General features: G+C 45.9%; 2 protein-coding genes across 3 annotated transcripts in view; both read right to left on the reverse strand.

Moving 5' to 3' along the window:
- usp20 (ubiquitin specific peptidase 20) overlaps positions 1–11663 on the reverse strand; it is a 161149-nt gene extending 149486 nt beyond the window's left edge. For both annotated transcript variants that reach the window (XR_002837776.2, XM_023807908.2), the window contains exon 1: positions 11654–11663. The gene's annotated coding sequence lies outside the window, so the exon portion shown is untranslated. The remainder of the gene's footprint in view (positions 1–11653) is intronic.
- ntng2b (netrin g2b) overlaps positions 1–21087 on the reverse strand; it is a 56296-nt gene that overhangs the window by 15639 nt on the left and 19570 nt on the right. The window contains exons 4-5 of the mRNA XM_023807922.2: positions 11299–11471; positions 10286–10312 (exon numbers count right to left, since the gene is read on the reverse strand). Coding sequence (XP_023663690.1) covers positions 10286–10312; positions 11299–11471 — 200 coding nt within the window. The remainder of the gene's footprint in view (positions 1–10285; positions 10313–11298; positions 11472–21087) is intronic.

Here is a 21087-nt window from a genome sequence, read left to right on the forward strand (position 1 = left end):
ATATAGACACATATATGGTTTATTGCCTTTTGTGATACCATTACACTTCCACTACTTTAGCTAAGAAAAATCTCAAGGACCAAGTAGGACATATTGAGCATCTCAATGATAAGGAGTGTCCACAAACTACTACATGTCCTTAGGCTCTTCTACAGCACCAGTTACGCCTACAAGGCAAGCTCAAGACTGCTCAAGGCAGACCCCTATGAGGGTAACTCCAAGCTCTACATCCAAGTTCGAGGCTGGGCAGGCCCCTATGAGGGTAACTCCAAGCTCTACATCCAAGCTCGAGGCTGGGCAGGCCCCTATGAGGATAACTGCAAGCTCTACATCCAAGCTCAAGGCTGGGCAGGCCCCTATGAGGGTAACTCCAAGCTCTACATCCAAGCTCAAGGCTGGGCAGGCCCCTATGAGGGTAACTCCAAGCTCTACATCCAAGCTCAAGGCTGGGCAGGCCTCTATGAGGGTAACTCCAAGCTCTACGTCCAAGTTCGAGGCTGGGCAGGCCCCTATGAGGGTAACTCCAAGCTCTACGTCCAACCTCCAGGCTGGGCAGGCCCCTATGAGGGTAACTCCAAGCTCTACATCCAAGCTCAAGGCTGGGCAGACCCCTATGAGGGTAACTCCAAGCTCTACGTCCAAGTTCGAGGTCAGCCTAAGAAAGCCCACCTGGTTCCTCAATGAAAATGTCACTGAGCATAGATCTGAGTTTGGGCTCGCCTGTCTCAGCTTGACCACGAGTGGCGTTGGAGGCCTCTATTCAGTGAAGAAGAAGAGGAGGGTGAAGTTTCAGTCCTGAAAGCATCCAGAGATCAGCACAGCAAAGAATACAATTATACACATTTAGACATAGTGAGATGCAAATACTCATTCGAATGAAATGCACTCATATTCTCAAAAATACTCACTCACATTCCCACTTAGTAGTCAGAATGGAAAACGTACGTCAGACAAATGTTTATAGTGTTACTTATGTGTGAATATGCACCCTCGGTTGCAAGTGTCAGATTGTGAGAGTCACTGCCGTCTGTGAGCAATGGTAGCCTGGGAGATATACTGACGACTGTATTGTGATTCAACAGGACACACTCGCAATGCCAAATGGCATTCTCATAGTGGGAGTGCTGATGATTTACGTCATTCCCCCCTCCCCGTGTTTTATAATTGCAGTGTGGCCAATTTAAAAAAAAAACAATCAAAATTCAACCAAAACAAAGCGCTGGAATTAAGGCAGTTGGAAATGAGCTGGATTCTGAAGCTCCTGTTATGTTGTACGTTTGGGAAAACCTGATGAATTCTTTGTAAGTGGTAAAACTAAGCGTAATCGGGCAGCCATATGAAAGCTCACCTGATTACTTATAATATTCTCTGATTGTTACTTAAATATTACAAAACACTGCAAAGTTCATATGGACAAAATATACACTCCACAAATTAAAATTAACACTGAAATATTATGACTATCATTTGTTAGTAATTCTGAATGGCTAAAATGCACTATTAATCCAAGAGCTAAGGTTTTAGTCTGGAGCAACTGGTTTTGTTAACCCAAATTATGAACTTCTGTCATGACAAATTCAACAGATATAACAAATCTGTGTGAATTAGCATGGGTTAATGACCGCCAGGGTAACTGGACGTGGTACACATGGAGGTTACGCGTGACAATCGTGCTTGAAGGGGAAAACAGTGTGAGTTCAGCAAGCTGACATAGAGGCCAATGCCTGTTACATTCTTGCTTGTTACCTGGGAAGACAGCTAAAGCAGCAAGCCACATTTGCCAATTACCACTGCCATGTACTTTCAGTATTCAGCAATGCTGGGCTTTTCCGTAATGCATTCTCTGCAAATAACCAGAGGTAAAAGGCAGGGGAACAGGAGCGAGACGGAGTTGACTGCGGGTAAAACGCTCATAATGATGAGCTTGTACAGTTCGTGGTGGAAACTACAAATAGGGAAGCTATAAATCCGGTTAGCAGTCCGGCTAGCAGGACGTGAGAAGGTCCAGGCTGAGAGCTCATGTACAGGAACAGGGCTTACGGGGGGGTGAGTCCCAGAAGGCTCCGGAGAAAGAAAGAATCTTCAGAGCATAGATAACTGTGAAGACCATCCCAGAGCCAGGACTGCTTCGAAATCTATTACCCGTAATAAAGTTTCCACACACTGTGACATTTAGACATTCCATCAAACCATTCAGAGGCATTTAAATTTCACTTATAATTAGGTTCACAGCACAAAAAAAAAAAACAAATGAAACTTGACAGAAATTGTTAGGTGACGTAGCATTATCAGAGCCCTTATGGGCCACTCAACTATTAAAATATTTATTCAGTAATTTTTTTGGTATTTATTAGACAGCATTTTTGTGGTAAATTTAGTGTGAAAAACTTTAGTATGGAAGCCCCAAATTGAGGGAAATATGGAAGATAACAGCAGAGGAGCCAACTGGAGGTGAGCAGGAGGTTCCGAAGGAGTTACCTTCCATGCCTCCTCAGTGCCTTGAAGAGTTGTAGTCTAGGATATGGAAAGAAATCCAAAAGAACTAAGAATGATGATAAACTCTCTTCCAATACTGAGGCTCGTTCCTGGAGATGGGTGCTGGTGCTAATTTTAATGGATCTCATTCGGCTTCCAGAATGAGGCAGGAGAACATATGAACATGAAAATAAAAACAACAGAGCTACCATCTTTTTGACATCACGACTCTGTCCCAGGTCTCGCTTGGCTATGAATTTCATCTCATATATTTGATATCACCGCTCTGTCCCAAGTCCTGCTACAGCTATGAATTTCACGTGTCATCTTTGACGTGTGAAATAAGGCAGCAGAACATTCTTAGTGTAAAGTCCCTAGTGAATAATCAGACCCAAACAACAGAAATGCTACTTTAAACTCCACTTTAAACGCTACTTTAAACGCTTAGCATGCATTGCTAAACATTTCCAAGTGTGGGGAAAAAAGTTAAAGATTTGAGTATTTTTAACAAAGAATTAAATCTGGCATTTAGTTAATTTATGTTATGTTATATCACTGCTTCTTTTCATCCATTATCAAGAATTTATCCTTCAGGTGGTAAAAAAATATAGTGTTTAAAACTGTCATCTAGAATGAGTAAATGGTACCAAAAGCATGCACCCTAGTACACGGCTGACTATATGGTTGAACATTGAACATCAATGTTAATGGTGTTTAAATTAGAGATGCACCGAGCCGATATTTGGATCGGTATCGGCGCTAATCCAGACCTATTTGACGGATCGCGTATCGGCCATGCGTGACCGATCCACGTCCTATACTTACTTATTTAGTTTTTGGCAATCTCTAAAAAGATAGCTCCTATTTCGTGTTAAATCTATTTCTACAATCAATCACACGACAGCTCTTTCCCATTTTACATGTGTTTTTTGTGGCATTAAAATCGAACGCTATCGCTGCCCCTCAGTCTTTTTTGCTACTCAGTGGGTGTGAGTACAGTGACTTCCGCCTGCTGTGACGTCATGCGCATACCCTTCGCAGTACGAGGAGCGTAAGATGAGACGTGACTTTCTGGGAGTATTTTACGCTTTTATCAGAAACCAATAGCACAGCGATTTGCAATCTTTGTAAAATAAAGTTTTGAGAGGTGGGAATAGCGTTTAATGGACAATCCCACTTAACTAAGCGCACGCAACTGTGCGAGACAAAAAAAAAGCAATGAATGATTTGGGAGTTGCTAACCTGGACTGTTTTGCGAACTCGCTGCAGCTTGTGATACAAGAGGGGCTGCCATCGCAACAAAGTGTAACTGAGCTGAAGCCAATGGGAGAAAAACTGTGTTAAAATTTTAAGCATTCGCCACTTGTGTATACTTGCTTTGAAGATATTCATATTGAACTGCAAATGCCTCAAAAACGCTTAAGACATACAAACGAGGTGGAACAGTACGTTATGTATGTTTGTAGTAGGCTAATTAAATATTTTTTGTCATACATTTTTCCATCTGTATTTACTAGCTTAAAAAATTTATATATAAAGTATAACAAAGTCGAAGACCAAGGACATGGTGGTGACCTTCTCTAATAAACAGAGGGAGCTGGCGACAGCATCGGTCAGCATAATCCGAGGGCAGACAGTGGAGGTGGTGGAGGAGGTCAACAAGGTCATGCTCAGAACCTTCTACTAGTTCTCTGTTTTTCCATCGCCTGCTTGTATCACTCCACCAGCCTGCAGCACAGGACCTGCCTGCACAACACAGTGAAAGTCTGCTCTAAGATCATCGGACTCCCAGTCAGAGCACTTTCATCCCCGTGTGAGCAGCAAACTCTAAGAGCAGCGTGTAGGATTCTGCAGGACCCCTCCCATGCTCTGCTCCCGGAGTTTGAGCAGCTCCCCTCAGGACGACGGCTCCGCTGTCCCGGCTGCAGGACACAGAGGAGGAGAGCGACCTTTGTTCCCAGGGCCGTTCAATTCCTCAACTTACAGACTCCCCCCCCAATTGACTGCAATTTTGCACAGAACCTTCTACACACTGCAATCACTGTTGCAGTTTATGTCACTGTGTCCTTGTTCAACTACTCTGTGTGCCTTAATTGCCCCTTGGGGACAAATAAAGTTTTTTTAATTCAATTGAATTGAAAGTAAAAAGAGTTCTTGTATCGGAATCTGTATCGGTATCGGCAGTTGTGTATCGGAATCGGATCGGAACTGAAAAAATTTGGATCGGCCCATCCCTAGTTTAAGTGTATATGGAAGTTCTGAAACCCTCCATGAATTGTCCCCTTATTGCACTGGAGGAGTGAAGGAGAGCAGGTTAGATATTCAGGAGGAGCTCAAAGCAGAGCCGCTGCTCCTCTGCATGGAAAGGAGCCAGCTGAGGTGGTTAGGACATCTATCTAGGGTGTGCTTTGGGCATGTCCAACCTGGAGGAGGCCCCAGGGCAGACCAAAGACACGCTGGAGTAATTACATCTCTCTGCTAGCCTGGGAACGCCTTGGTATTCCCTCGGAGGAGCTGGAGCAGGTGGATGGGGAGAGGGAGGTCTGAGCATCTCTGCTCAGATTGCTGCCCTGTGACCCAGCCCTGGATAAGCTGTGATGGATGGATGGATGGATGGATGGACGGATTGATGGAGAAATTCTAAAATGTGATGATTTCCATCATTAGATGTGATCAATACACATTCCACTTATCCCTTACAGGATCATGGTAGGATTTTAACATTTTTGGTAATTCATTATAAATGTAAAGCATTGCTTGCTAAAGTTGCGGTACAGGACAAAAGTAAAAAAAAAAAATGTATTTGACTCTCCCTGCCGGCCCCTGGAGGATGGGCTCCCCCTTTGAGTCTGGTCCCTCCCAAGGTTTCTTCCTTCTAGGGAGTTTTTCCTTGCCACTGTCACCTATGGCTTACTCACTGGGGGCTTTGGGTGGGGATGCTGTAAAGCGCTTTGGGACAATGTAATGTTGTGATAATGCGCTATACAAAAATAAATTTGTTGTTGTTGTTGTAAAGCAATAGGTATTCTAAAATGTATAAAATGTGCCCGTTGATTGCAATAACTGACTAAGAGGGATATGGGTATTGATGTTTTTAAATAAAATTGTAATTAATCTGCAGAGAAAAATGGAAGATGGAGAAGATACTAAGAAGAGTGCTGGATAGATCGAGATGCTCTTTTAGCTGTATGAATAATTTCTGGCATTATAGGGGTGAACATCTCATTGAAAGGAAGTTTCTCTCCTGTCGTCCGTGGTGGAAGTTATTATGAAGCACAAGTCCAGCTGTGTCTCTTTATTACAGTGTGTGAGTATGAATATCAATGTCAATTCATCACTAAATTAAACTGTCCTTTGGCCACGTCCTTAATCTCCTGCACAGGCTTGCACACACACACACACACACACGCACAAAGTCACCCATGCTTAAAACTTTTCTGAACTTGAATCACGACTTAACTTTTCAAACTCTAACCCTTTTTAAAAAGATTACTAATCCAAACAAAACGAGCAATTAAGGTAACCAATACATCATCTCACATATTCTTGGTGAAGAATTAAGTTTGATTATGAATTGAAGTGTGTGAAGACATTGAAAAATCATCATCCAACTGATATTGGGGTTTCTGTACTAGAGTTAGTGTCTAGTGTTACAAAATGCGCTTCCAGAGCTGACCTCCCCAAAGCCTGCATGAGGAATTGATCAATTCAGCATTCAGACAGAGCAGCATGCGCTTCTGTGACTGATATCTGTTCACTGGAGGATTAAAATCTGTCTATTGGAGCATTCATTGGGCCCCCACAAAGACTGTGAGCTGCCTTGGCATAATACTGTCACCATCATTAGGTGACTGCAAATATGCCTGCTACTGTCATACTACCATGACGGGATGAACCTGAAATACTGGTTTGTGTCAGTGAGAGATTAACATGTGCAAGAGTCTGACCTTTCTAATGCTCTGATGATGCATACAGAAGCCAGCATCAGTGAAAGTGCGATGCCAGCTGCGCTATTTATCACCACTCAAACCATGCATTTGCATGGGGTCCCTGAGGTTTGGAAGCCCCCTGTTGACCACAAACAGTCAGTGCAGTAGGGGGCAGAGGGCCCCAGAAATGACAAACCCACCCATGTGTGGCGATTATTAGAAAGGAGCTACCAAAGAAATGGGCCGATGATATTTGTATGTAAAACAGTGGCTTGTGTCACCAAATGCCTGAGACTATTAATCTACGCTCATCAAAATAAAGAGGTTGTATGTTTCAGTTCAATACTAAAAGTATAATACTTATAATGAGCAGTGAACAAAGTCGGAAGGTACCTTTGACATCTACGCAGTGGTTTATGTTTTGAGTTACGGTGATGCCAGTGATGCAGGGTAAGATTCCCAGTTTGAGGAGACACGAGGAATGCTATGAGAAAGCCAAGAATTATGATGACCTATGCTGCTTGGCGCACTGCAGTCCTCTTAGTAATGTCAATGTATGGATTGTTGACGCTCATAAAGTGCCAGTGAGAGGTTTGTAAAAGCAGTTCATGAAAGCTTCAAAGAACGCTTAGACCAGTGTTTCCAAGCCCAGCCATCGGGGACCCCAAGACCGTCCACCTTTTGCTCCCTCCCAGCTCCCAGTCGGAGCAAAAACGTGGACTGTGTGGGGGTCCTCACAGACTGAGCTGGGAAACACTGCTTTGGACTGGCCATGTGTGGCTGTGTTTGGTGGGCGATGAAGGAGGTGAAGGTGTAGAGGTGGATATATGGAATGGGAGTTGCCACGCAGGAGGTGGAATGATGAAATCCAAGCATAAGGATGTAAGGTGAGGAGCAAGACGGCACGAGGGGTAGCATGACTGTGGCACAATAGTGAATGGATACTTTACAGGAGCTTAAGCCAGACAAGGGAGGAACAGGAATTTGGGAAGGGTTTAGCAAATGGAGCCAATGTCTTAAATTCCTGTAAATCAAAACGGAGAAAAACGATTACATCAGCAATAATGTTTCTAAAGCCAGGGATAACATCACATCGGAGGAAGCAGCGGCTTGCAGATCGGGGGCCATGAAACAGAGGAGCTGTGACCCCGACAAGAGATCTGAACTGTAGAGAAGGCATCACATCTGCAAGTAACTCTCTGCCTAGGTGGGCAGGCCTGGTTGTGCTGCCCAAAAATGATGGGCAACAGAATATTTCCCAATACATCTACTCCACCGTACCTCTGCTCTAGTGCACCTGTTTTATGTCATCTTCCTTTGCCGAAGACCAGATCCAATACTAAGAACACAAGTACACGAGGACAGTAAAATCCCTGGATGTTGTACTTAGGATGTTGTACTGCAAATTTTGCGGATATATCGGTTGCATCCTGGTCAATGAGACCAATCCCATGATTCATTGCGCCCCAAGTTTGTTATTGGGAGGCAAGTTAGCGAGACCAATGTTGCCAAGACCACAATCTTTGCGTTCACAGTATTGAGAAACAACCATAGGCTTGGTTCTTTTGGAAAGCCAAAAAACTGAAAATAGGAGACAATGGTGTTATGAAAAGTAAGTGCCAATTATCACGGTGGACTGGAATCACTTAAAAGGCTCTTGTCTGCATTTCAAAGGCAAATTTTTACAGAAAGTGTCCAGGGATGTACTCTGTACTGAATAAGCAGTTTTTGAAGATGGATGATAGATGTAACACAGGGACACCCAAATCATTAATTAGGGCTCAAAAGTACATTAATCCCCAGTGGTGATGAGTAAAGAAAAAAGTAAATCACCGTAGTATACCAACAAATTTCACCTGAGGGACAAAAGACCAGGCGTCTTGGGCATATTCTTTAGTTAGCAAGGTAACTCCACCAGGTGATCCTTCCAACATGTGAAGGTAAGCCAAGGTGACCATTGACTTTCTGTCTGTCGTCATCGGCAGTTCTTTTGTTACGGTCTCTCGGCAATACCGAATGTGCTTGTATTTTTCATTTATCTAGTAGAAATCTGGCCTTCCTGGTGTTTTGGTTTGAATGGCTCTGCTGATGTTATGGTAATGCAATGGTTTGTAAGGTATTGGACACCTCGTGTTCCAGAGCAAACTAGTGCTTGTTACAGATCATTCACTGGAAGCTCAGCTTAGCAGAACTTGTACCTAAATCGGTTCCTTGACAGCTGTGTGCTTAGGAAGTATTATCTGCCTCATTTTGAACCTCGTTTTGGACAAGAATATCTACTTAGTAAATTAAGTTAGTAGTAAAAGTGAGGAGACCTAGTACACTGAAAAAGATCACAACGCCTGGACATGTTGAAGGCAAAGGAGGAAGAGGAAGACGAGCAACAAAGTAGATCGAATCAATCATCATAACAATTGTCAGGCCTTTGAGAAAGCTCAAGACTCAGACAGAAGACAGAACATTGTGGAGGAAAGCTACCTATAGACTCTCCAGGAATTTAAATCAACTTGATGGTGCCTAATAATATCAACAAAATGTGACCCAGAGGGCAGGAGGACCAGAGGAAGATGGTACCAGGACAGTGAGGAGCAAGAGACAGCAGAAGCTGCAATGGTGCCACAAACATCACAAATTCAGATGTGGAGGCTTCAGCTGGAGTTGATACCAAGCCATAAAAGTTTGTGAGTCTATGAGTTTGAGAACTGGTTCCACTAATGTCTTGCTTAGAGACAGTAAGGATACATCTCTCCTGCATTCTCATTATTAACTTTATTTCTGGTTAGATGCTACATACAATTGGACACAACCTACTATTACTGTTAAACTGAAATACACCTGTAAAACAAATAAGTCATTCTTACTGGAGTGCAGAGGTCATTAGACTTCGGGTGTCAGGTCTACCATCTGGATCACCTTCAAACGCAACTTGGCAAGTCTTTTTAAATACTACTGTTAATATGCCGGCAGAAGTCAAATACAAATGAAGCTAGTCGATGACACAGTCATAAAAAGATTTGTGACGTAAGGTTCCTAAGTTTTCCTCCTGATGATACGATATAATTAGTGTTGGCTTGAAGTGGAATGAAACCTTGCCTAAATGAGCTGACCTAGCAACCCTTAATGCACAGGCAGCGACCCCCGGCGACTGAGCTCCCTTCCCAGAGCTCCATTAAATCAGGAGGAGTTCCTTGCATTTGTGCCTCTGAGAGAGTTTCTACGTGCTGATTCTGTGGCCCATACAGCAAGGTTTGGCGAAGCCCTTCCATCTCCCAAAGGCCTCCTTCACTGTGATTTTGGTTACACTCAGTGCTGGTAACTGCCACAGGCTACACAGCTGTTACCCAGACAAGACAAATGGCTCATTGGTCAAAAGAGGCAAAAGTTCCAAATGAAGATGAACAAGGAAACTATTTGAATATAAACTGCAGTATTTTACTCCTGAAAAATGGGGCCTTTTCTGAAGAATGGGCCTGATGCCCAAGATATGATTTGCCAAAATAAGAGAATGATGTTGCAATCATTTTTTAAAGGCATCACTTTCCATTCTTCGGAGAGTTTTAATCTAACCATTCAGAGTATTTACAGCCCTGCATCACTCGCTCTCCTGAACCTCCATTCAGAACCGAATCACTTTCTCTCTCTGCCACTCACCAAATAGACAGCTGTGGAAAAACTTTTCACATGCGGGAGTAACGGCCAATATGGGAGACACAGCCGGAGACCAATTCGGGAATGGTAAACAAACAAACAAACAAACAAAACATAGATTGAAAGGGGAGATGGGGAAGATAGGGGCAACGGAGCGGGGGGGGGGGGGGGGGGATAGTGCAGAGACGACCACCGATACCAGTCTCCCAGCATTTCAATAGCGTGTCACTTACTGCCAAGAGTCGAACCAGCAGCTACACCTGGAGGAGGGAGAGACAACAGAGGGATGGAATATTTATTCATGCACTCATTCCAAACTCATCATCCTCAATCCAACATTCCAACATCAAAGGCACAGGTGATTGGGCCCAGGGCACTGGGTTACCACAGGGGTCTCTAGGGGTGAGAAGCCCTTTCAGAGCACATGGGGAGTAAACAGGAAGACCTATGCAAACCTGAGAAATGCAGGGGAGGCTCTACAGCGGGCTGACAGTTCTGTGAGGCCTAAGAGGCTGTGCACGTCCTCTATGGGGGCGGCCGCTCAGATTATTATTTCATCAGCGCCTCCTTGTGAAGCATTCCCCTTACTGCCTGAGGCAGGGGGGGTTGTGTGCACTTACGTGACACAGCTATTCTTCAAAACCTTCACTGAGGCGACTTTCACTATTTGTGCTGAAGAGTGGTATAATTAATACTAATTTTCTTGGTACAAAACCCTTGCAAGTATTTTGTATTATTACAATATCAGAATATATATGATTACCATAATATTTCATAGCGCTACTTTAAACTCCAGCAAGCTCAGTTGGATACAATTTCTGAAAAGTCAAGCTTTTGCTAAAATCACGGTGAAATAAGATGTAGAAAATTTTAATTTGTTATATATAATTAGGAGAGGAAGAGGGGAATTAGCTGTTTGAAGAGCTTGGATTACAGTTAGGCTGTGTGGACACAGATATCTGGGTTACTGGGATACTGCAATATAAAAGCATTATTTGCATAATTAAACATGTAATTGCACTGGGTTGGCCATGATGTTACTATGGGTGTATACTTTGAGTATTTAATTACAGACTTTAGCCTCATTTGTACATAAGGATGCCCCAGTAGACTTCTGCTCATGTTTAGGGTATGATATTAAAAACTGTTATTATCAACTGCAAATGTGTGTTATAATTGGTTGATGTTATGCATATAGGTAGCATCTGCGCTAAGCGCTACGCTTCCCGGGTGCAGGTGTACGTACAGTTGTTGGAGGATCCTCGAGGCGTTGGCAGGTAAGAGCCGGCCCTCCAGGACTTGGCCCGAAAGCCGCGTTTGCAGCGTCCGCAGTCCTGGCCTGTGGTGTTGTGCTCGCAGTCACACTGCAGGTTGCCGTCCCGTACCGCGCACTGCGAGGCGTGGAGGTTGCACTTACACCTGAGGGGAGGGGAGAGATGGCAGACGGGGGGGATCGGTGACGAGCTGGACGCTAAGCTAACGATGCTGCTTCTATTAATACGCAGCGGCCCAGCGCTAATCCCACAGATCGTCATGCGACATTAATAAAGATCGTAATCCTTGCACAAATAGCCCAGCCTGTCCAGAGAAACGATACACATGAAAGATGACTTACATCCTTTTGGACGCCATAATCATATTCCTTGGAAAAAGATGAAGGGAATTAACAGCAGATGTCCAGAGACAAGAGATGTGTGTCACAGATAGCAGCACTTCACATGCCACTGAGCCCAAGAGCTCTGCCTAAAACAGGAAGTGACCACACTACCTTGCAGGCTGGGAGAACTGTGCACCTCACCTGAAGTAGGGCAATCTAAACTCCACTCCAGAGCCTCACAACAGTAACAGGAGACATAAACAAATTTCATTTACTCACCAAGTCCTCCATGCATTGAGCCCTATTTCCAGTTTTCACACAAGTAAATGTATATCCTTTCAAATTTATTCCAAGCATAATTTTTTAAAAGGCATAGGCTGTCCTTGGACAAAAGGTTACAAGACCTTTTGTTCCGGACCACAGTCCATTAGAGAGAAGTCATTTGTTTAAACATGGATAAGAGATTTCGGGGTGGGGGTGGGGGTGGGGGGGGTAAACAAGCTCTTCCTGAAACACTTACTCAGATAAGGAGTAGCCCTTCCCAACCCGGGCCAGGAGGAGTGCTTTCCGCGGAGAGAGGGCCCCCATACTGAAACAGCCACTTCTCTAATGCGCTGCTCGCATGACTTTTAAATTATAACCTTTCCAGATGAGTGAGCGAATTCCAATACAGCTGGTTCTGCTGGAATGTGCAGCCATCCATCTGCATCAAATATTCAAGTGGCGGCCTCCGCGAGCTGGTCCGCGGCGTACCTTGGGACTGCCCGTCCTGTGCCTATGCCCCCCCGGCACCGCCCTCGACACATCATAATGGCGGCCGCCATCGCTCGTAGGGAGGATAGACCTGCGATGCTGCACCTCATGAAGGAGCCCAAATCTGAGCTAGAAATGTCACAGGAAAAGCAGAGCTGAGCGGGGGCCACACAGCCACTGGGGCAGGACACGCCCCACTTGCTGCCACTCCCCCGCCACGGAGAACATGCTTTAATCATCCCAGAAACGAGACCGCGGCACCCCAACACACACTCCTGGCATGGCACTGTGGCATACTGGCCCAGTGACTCTGACGGACGTCCGCCATATGGCTTAACCCAACACTCACGGCACTCTCGTACCTCTGACAGACCGCGGTAACCCACATGCTGGTGCAGTTCCACCTCTGATGGACCACAGAAACCCACACCCTGGTGCGGTTCCACCTCTGATGGACCGCAAGGACCCACATGCTGGTGCGGTTCCACCTCTGACAGACCGCAAGAACCCACATGCTGGTGCGGTTCCACCTCTGACGGACCGCAAGGACCCACATGCTGGTGCGGTTCCACCTCTGACGGACCGCAATGACCCACATGCTGGTGCGGTTCCACTTCTGACGGACCGCAATAACCCACACGCTGGTGCGGTTCTACCTCTGATGGATCGCAGAAACCCTCACACTTGTGCGGTCCCACCTGTGACGGACCGCAAAAACCCACACCCTGGTGCGGTTCCACCTCTGACGGATGACAGATTGAAGATTTGTAAGTAATTAACAGCATAAGTGCGAAGACAACAGACGGTCAGGAATTAAACCGAATCTCTGATACGTTACTCGTGAAAACTGTGTCACTATGCGGTATTAGCAACCCCCGATTCACGTGCTTCACATCTTGCATTTGAGTTTTGATGTAACTCTGCGTTCGAACTAGTCAGTTAAAGACATTTTTTTTGCCTTTATGGGAACAGAAACACCTTATCTTCTTAGAAGCTGCGAGACACAAAGACTACATTTACATGAATGCCGCATAAACAGCATAAAGACTGAGAAGGAATGAGGCGCCTTCGCCCGCCCGGAGTGAAATCTTACCACCGGGAAACAGGAAGTTCCGAAAATGCCATAAATAGGTCTACAGCGGGAGGAGAGAGAGAGTGAGAGAGAGAGAGACAGAGAGATAGGGAGCGGTGAATAGCGGTAACCTTATGCACTGCACAAAGACAGCGAGAATGAGAGACGGAAAAAACCCACACGGCACTAGAGGGACAGACTGGGGGGGGGGCATCAGTCTGGGGGAGCCTCTCATCACTGAACCGCTGCTCCTCAGACGCAGATGAAGAGAAGCCCTGCGCGGTGCAGCCTTTTCATTCTGCTTAATTAAATCAGCCCTGCCTTCAGAAGCTTCCAGATACGGCGGCGCCTCCTGAACCGAGAGGAAACCCTTAAGCCATAATTAAAACGGTGCCTCAGTCACAGGGCGCTGTCTTTCCAGGCTACGGAGGGGATTTTAAGGAGATTCAGACACGTCCTTCAGCCGCCGGTGTGGGCCGGGGCGTCTTCCGGCGTGGCGCTCGTCTCAGGTGTCGGCGCGCAGAGGGCGAACCGGACAAGCTCATCCGGCCGGCCCAATCCTCGCCCTCCAGGAGGTGGACTCTGACCTCTAGGCGTGCCCCAAAGCCCATCTCCAGGTGTCTTGCTATCTTCTGCTGGAAATGCCCCCCCCCCCATCTCTCTCCGCACCAAATGATACACAAACTCGGGCCGTGTTAATGCAAGAGCTTCAGTGCCCAGTCATGAAACAGGAAGGGGGGCCTTAGCATCTTAGCGCTGCTTGCCGTTCAGGGTAAGGACTTTGTGGCCGACAGCCAATCACAGCACACAGCCAACTGCTGCTTATCAGCATGTGCATCTGACCAGTGCTCAGGTGCAACCTCTCTTGGGGGGGGCGACTTAATTTTTTCTTATCTTGTTCCTCAAAAGGTATCTGCTCATTTGCATTTAACAAAAAAAAGAACAGCAAATATGAAGCTTTGGATCCAGCTCTCTGGTTTCCCATGTCAGATTGCTGCAGAGCCCCAGTTTGTCACAGGTACTGATAAAAAAAAAGAAGAAGAAGCAGGAAATAAATAAATAAAGATGCTGATGGAAGGCAAGGGCCTGACAGCTGGATCCCTGCCTGGATAAGGAGCGTAATACATCCCAGAACATAGAGCCCAGCATGAATATGCAACATCACCACAGCCATGAATATTCTAAATTATTGACGTTCTGCAGGAAAGGGAAGAAAATGCAAAGTGGACAGTACAGCCCTCCTGATTAAAAGCAAGGAGCAGGCCAAGGACGGAATGAATCATTCTGTTCTACTGTAAAGGACATCGAAGGCGATGTGAGCCCATGTTTATTAAAAGGCGTGGCTCACGCGAGGGACTCGATCGCTGCGCGCTAACGACCGGGATTGGGGAGCTACTGCAGTTAGGGAGCCCGGGGTCTCCATGCAAAGGAGGCGCAGAAATTAGAGCCTTTGCCATTCAGCTGAGGGGGGGCAGGGATGGGGCAGAGGGCAGGAACCGTTCGGGGTTCAAGTCTATTTGGCTCAGAAGCCAAGTCTTGCTGCTGGCCACTGAAGAAACACCCTGCAGCGCCGTGGGTGAAAGGGGACTGGACCTCTAAGGTCTGCTACTGGCTTCCATTAATCACACCCTTGCAGGACCAGTTAGATCCATGTGTTAGAACCAGCTGAATGGCTGGATGTTCTTGTAATTACATAATTACCATCTGCTATATCGGTGGTAAACTATTTTAGGGAAAGTGTTTACGGACGTATCTCTATACCTATATTTATCTTTCTGTCTCCATTATATGAAGCGAGGGAGAGGTTTGTAGGTAATAGGTAACAGGACAATGTAGTGAGCTCTGTAGAGTAAACAGCATCTGTTTGAATGGTGTAACACCATTAAAGAACAGCAGCCAAGGGGCTTCACTCTAAAGCCATCAATTTCCCATAACTGCTTCTCCAGTGCAGGGTTAGAGAGGACTGCAGAGAATACGGTGGAAAGCCGCCTTAGGAGAACATGTAAGCTCCACACATAGAACAATGGCCCGGAACCCAGCTGAACCCAGCACCCCAGAAGCACGATGGCCACAGGCTTCCCAGCGAGATACCGCACCACCAGACGCCTCTGAAAAAACAATAATTAATTATTGAGTACTGTGCTGTGGGAGAATTCTGAGAAGTTCTACAAAAACGAGAGGCAAAGAGTTTAGATTAAAAAAAAAAACAGAAAAACGTGGACTGGAAGTTCTTGTGGCATCAAAGAATCTAGAGCAGTCACTTGTGGCAGCTTTATTTACCTCTATTCACGCAAGACTCCCTCCCTACGTCTGTCTGAAACGCTCCACCCTGCACATCAGAATGAATATGCATCTGAAATTAGAAATAATGGCAGCGAGGGTCTCAGCTAATAGGGGTGGAGGTGCAGCGTTTACCCTCCAGAGGGGAGATATTCTCCATGCAGAGTGTCTAAAAATGTACAGAAAAACACCCCCCCCATCTCAGAACCAGGGAAAATGCTTTACCAAAGCAGTGCTGTCAATCAGGCTGCCCATGACCGAATTCTGGCACAGGAAAGACCGCTCACTTTGCCGCCGAGATTTACGTCCTGCTATCTTTTCGATTACCTTTCAAAGAGGAGTATCAAGCAGTACAAGAACTCCAACAGCTCCTCTGTCACCGCGTACATTGAGATGTAGTCGGGTCTCCATCTATCAGCGCATTTTGCTTTATTTTCCAGGCCCTTCACAGAGTGTGTCTCCATCCGTTGTGATCATAAATTTGGAAGGAGCAAAGTGGACGAGTCTGTGCTTAAGGTCAGGCCTCATAAATTTGCTGCTCTGAAGGAAGGTATTGATTTTCCCAAGTGGAGGACGCTCCTTTGGCATGCGAGCAAGAAGGGATTCTCTTTAAATGCACTTTTCCTTTCACGCTTGGCTCCCTTACCCGGCGTTGAGTAGTCTCTGGTTGACCTCTACTGTTAAAGCCGACTTGAAAGGCTAGAATTCCCTAAGAAGGAGGCAAAAAAACGCCCCCATGGCTTTTTTAGTGCCCAAACTCCCACCCTTTGAAGAGCGGCGGCTGAAAGGAGCCCCCCCCTCCCAACCCCCCCATGAAACGTTAGAGAATTGAGGGGAATGCGGACACAAGAAGCTCATTGTTTCACGCAGCTAGTTCCTTCGCCTTCCTCCATCGTTTTCTGAGAAAGTCCCACTCTGAAGCGGTCAATTTTCAGGGGGAAAGGCAGCAGATACACCCCAGTTTGCCCAGTTAGTGGGGTTTAAGGTCTAGAGGTTAAAAGTGGACCCCGCAAACCAGAAGAGCAAGATAACATACTGAAATTCCTCTTTGTGATAAAAGTCACCAATGACCTTGACAGCCTCGGCTCCCTTAAATTATTCACATCGGATGCGTCTTTTCAGGGTCACAAACCACGAAGCCCAGCATACCGTAGTTTGTCATGTACGTGTGCATCAATATTCGTTTAAAAATAATAAATACACAAACTACTTTTCTGTTTTTATAAAGGAGGCTGTTTCAGGATTTCTTGGCAAATGGGCATCGAAATCTCATTAAGAATATAAGATTGTGAGGTTCCCTGGAAGCAGGGCTGTAGGATCTGGTGGGGGCGTGTACCTGCCAATATTGTATTTGAATCCATTAATCCCTCCCAATAAACAGATCTTTGTATTTTAATTATGAAGTTGTGTCCCCAAAACATCAAACCCTCCCCTACACCACTGAGCACAGGTACGATAACCTATAACACAGATGCGGTTAAATTAACGCTTAAGCCAGAGAAATATCCTTGGCTGGTTCTATCAAAACTTCAGATATTTGTGTACTATAGCTGTGAGGTCCATCTTGATGATCCTGTTATGACATCCAGCGTCTGCTTCCCTTGTCATTTGTAAAGAGATCCAGAGCAATAAGGCAAGTGAATGAATGAATTGTTAGCGATGACACGCGCAAAAATGCAAAAGGTACGCATTGTCCTTTAAGTACATACTACATGTCTTCCCGGTCGCACCTGTCAAGTGACTCCGCAGATCTGCTCGGGTTCCACGCCTTCCTGCCGCCACTGCTCCTCCCTCTTGGAAATGCGTGTGCTGTGAAACTCCCCAGCAACAATTTCATAAAACACCTCCAAAATCAAATGTGCCAGCGCTACTTAACAAAACAGTGGTGGACCTTGAACGTGGAACAATATGGGAGGAATTCGGTACATCAAACCGCTCAGCACAAAGACCGCCCCCCCCCTCCCCTCCCACTTACAAAGGGTCCCCTCTCTCCATCATATGATGTGGAGAAATAGCTGATTCAGCTGATGTACACTCTGGATGGCGATTGAACTTCCGCTAAAAGCACCTCAGCAGCTTCCTGCCACCCCTAGCCCCCCACCAGCCCTCTCCACTTTCCAGCCCTGACATCAGCAAGACTTTAACCCGGCTGTAGCGGGGCACTGACCCCTGCATCCATCCTTCTGTCTGCCAGTCCATCCATCTCCTAACCCATCCAATCCATCGATGGCCAGTTTTCCATGCTCACCCTCAGTGGCAGAACCCGACCTCCCGCACCCCCGGTGATGTACGGCACAAAAGTGCTCGGTGCGGATGGCTGGAGAGGCGGGGTGGGGGGGATTAAAAATTGATGAGTGTAGCCATGCCGACGAAGGGCGCTCTTCAACTTGGCAGGACCCGTCCCTTTGTTTGGGGATTTTCAGAGGCGAGTTGGCTATGCCTGTGGTGTGGGCACCGGGGGGGGGGCAGTTTCAAAGTCCCCTTGGAGGGAGCATGTGGGGGAATCTGCAGGTATGTAGGCTTCCCCTCCGAGACAATCTGCCCGCAAAGTAACCTTTGAAGATGTCGGCATAATTAGAAGCCATTCAAGCACACCCCTCTCTGAAACTAATTCCTGACGCTACTCAAAGTACTTCCACTAAACTCCGCTACACCATCCTTCCTTTTGTCCAAGACAATCTTCCTGGTCATACCGACAAATCTCCTGTGCCTCTTAATCTTTTGATTCTTCAAGATCAAACGGCGTACCCCTCTGTTGTGCACAGGAGAGCTTATCCTAAACGCGCGTACCTGTCTGGCAGCGGTTAAAACGAAAGCACGTCAGATGTGAAAGGGGTGTGGCTGTCATCGAAGGTAACAATGACATCATGCACACGTCCCTATTTATAGATTATGACGGATCAAGTGACTGGCGGTTGAATCAGGAAGTGATCTGAGCAGCATGTCATACATAAATATTTTTTCTCCCCTGGATGAATGCAAAGAGGTACCTCTGAAAATACATCTGAGCAGCCATGCTATGGCGGAAAAAAAATGGACGACACGATGACTTGTACTTCACTAATTGTTACAAGAGAGCAGAGAACTTGACCATATGCTGATGCCCTCATTTTACAAAGAGTAAAACATCGAGAAGCACCAAGGGACCCTGGGTTACATACTGATGAAGGGCTCAGCACCTACACGCCTACCGTCATGTCCCCGCACTGTGACCATCTCGGCTTCGTGGGTGCGAATGTCACCGCGTACATCTGACACATGCTGGGAACCCAAATGCACTATTTCTTTCCATTTCCAATTGGACTGAAGGAGAATCTTAGCTAATCCTGGCCGGTGAGCAAATTAAATATAATTATCCAGAATAAGCCTGCATAAGTGTGTGCATCGTTAGTCACGTCCTGCGTTCCTCACGGCCAGAGAGAGAGAAAATATGCTCATTATCCTGCCATAGTTTACAGGACAGTCTGTAGTAAATTTAGTAAATTTATAAACTTGCACAATGGTGCAGTGTTGAATTTTAGTGGCGCTATTAATCTTAATTTTGCATAGAAATGGCGTTGAGGTTTAAAAAAAGCCACCAGCAAAACTGAAGAATAAGCCTGAAACTGGGATGCAGTAAAATGGTGAATAAACAGAGTGTGTTGTGGAAAGGAATATAATAGCGGATTAAAGTGAATCTGTGGTGGGGGGGGGGAGACGGGGACTGCAGCAGCTTGCTGGGATGGCTGGGGTGCAAAAAGCAGCAGAAAACAGAAAAATGCATCAAAGATGTTTATAGGCACAATCTCAATGTGAGCTCTCATTCAAAAAGTACAGCATGTTTTATCTTTTGAAATTTAAATTATGTGATTTTAGAGCAAGATGTTGGGAAACAGAGTCTTTAGCAAACGTGGTGATACGGAGGTTCCCTCCATGACTCTCTTAAGACCTAACAGACCTTGACCAGAGACGCTGTTGCTCACAGTGGATAATCCTAACCCAACAGTTCAAAGCTAACCCACGATTCAATGGCGACGTTTGCCCTAGCGTTTGATGGGTGGCTTGTGGCTTAGGCTGTCTGCCTGTAATCGGAAGGTCAGCGATTTAAATCCCAGGGCCAAGCTTACTTCCAACTGTAAATATTTCTGTCTCACAGAGAATAAGATGGGATAAGCCAGAAAACGATTTCCCCACAGGGATCAATAAAGTTCCTCTATTCTCTAAACAATATAACAAATTCGCCCCCAAAGAAGATCTGTACCTAGAATAGTAAACTTATACCTTGACTATGACTAAGGTATTTCATTGATGAATGGGACTAGGAACCAATACAAAGTTTAAAAAGATGGAGCCTGTTCCTACAAGTCAGCACCCTCCAGATGGAAAATATCCAGGACTCTGACCTATAACAGCGCAGCAAAGACAGCTGAAGACCTCAAGGAGAGAGATTCCTGGTAAGAGCAATTAGGAGACTGGGTACCTCTCCAGGGGATCGAGTCTTCCTCGAATCCACAGCAGATGGCAGGGAGACACAGAGGGAAGACGAGAGGTAGCGCATACGGACGACACAGATTGGGAATGGCTTACGGTGTCCTGACAGAGGATTCTCTGCTGGAGTGCTATCACTGTGACCAACCAGGTAGAGAACAGGCGAGCAACCCTTAGTAACGCCAAGCAGACTGGATAATACTGTTTAGCTAGAGAGAGCAAAAGACAGTGACTAAATTAAGATCACAGGTGCAATGTTTCTGCTGAAGAACAGTCATAAAGGAAGCATGATACTCAAATAGGTCCACAGTTGGCTGTTCAGCAGGGGTTGCTCGCATTGGGGTTCCCAAACTTTTCCAAGTTGCAAACCAGTTTCCATCCATCCATTTTCTGTAACCACCGGTTCTATTCAGGGCTGCAGGGGATCTGGAACTGATAGGTATAAGGCAGGGAACAATCCAGGCACCAACCCATCACAGGGCATCCACCCTCATACAGGCAATTTGGCAACGCCAATTAACCTCAGCATGTTTTTTGACTGTAGGGGGAAACCCCATAACATCATGGGGAGAATATGCAAATTCATGGCGGAGACTCAAACCCAGGTCCCAGAGATGTGAGGCAACAGCGCCAAACAATGGCACCACCATACCACCGCTGTGGGCCAGGTTGTGTCTTAAAAGAGTTACCAGCAGATCAATCAATCAATCTATTTCATGCACCTACCCGTTTTCATTTTTTCAGATACAAAGAGAACATGCAAATGTGAGGGGTTGTGAAAAATTTAACATACGTGTCCTGTGTACCAGTGGAACACTGCTGATAGACTGGTACCATTCCGCAGACTGGGGACTGGGATGCCCTCA

This window comes from Paramormyrops kingsleyae, chromosome 7, assembly GCF_048594095.1.
Source record: "Paramormyrops kingsleyae isolate MSU_618 chromosome 7, PKINGS_0.4, whole genome shotgun sequence".
Classification (NCBI taxonomy): Eukaryota; Metazoa; Chordata; class Actinopteri; order Osteoglossiformes; family Mormyridae; genus Paramormyrops; species Paramormyrops kingsleyae.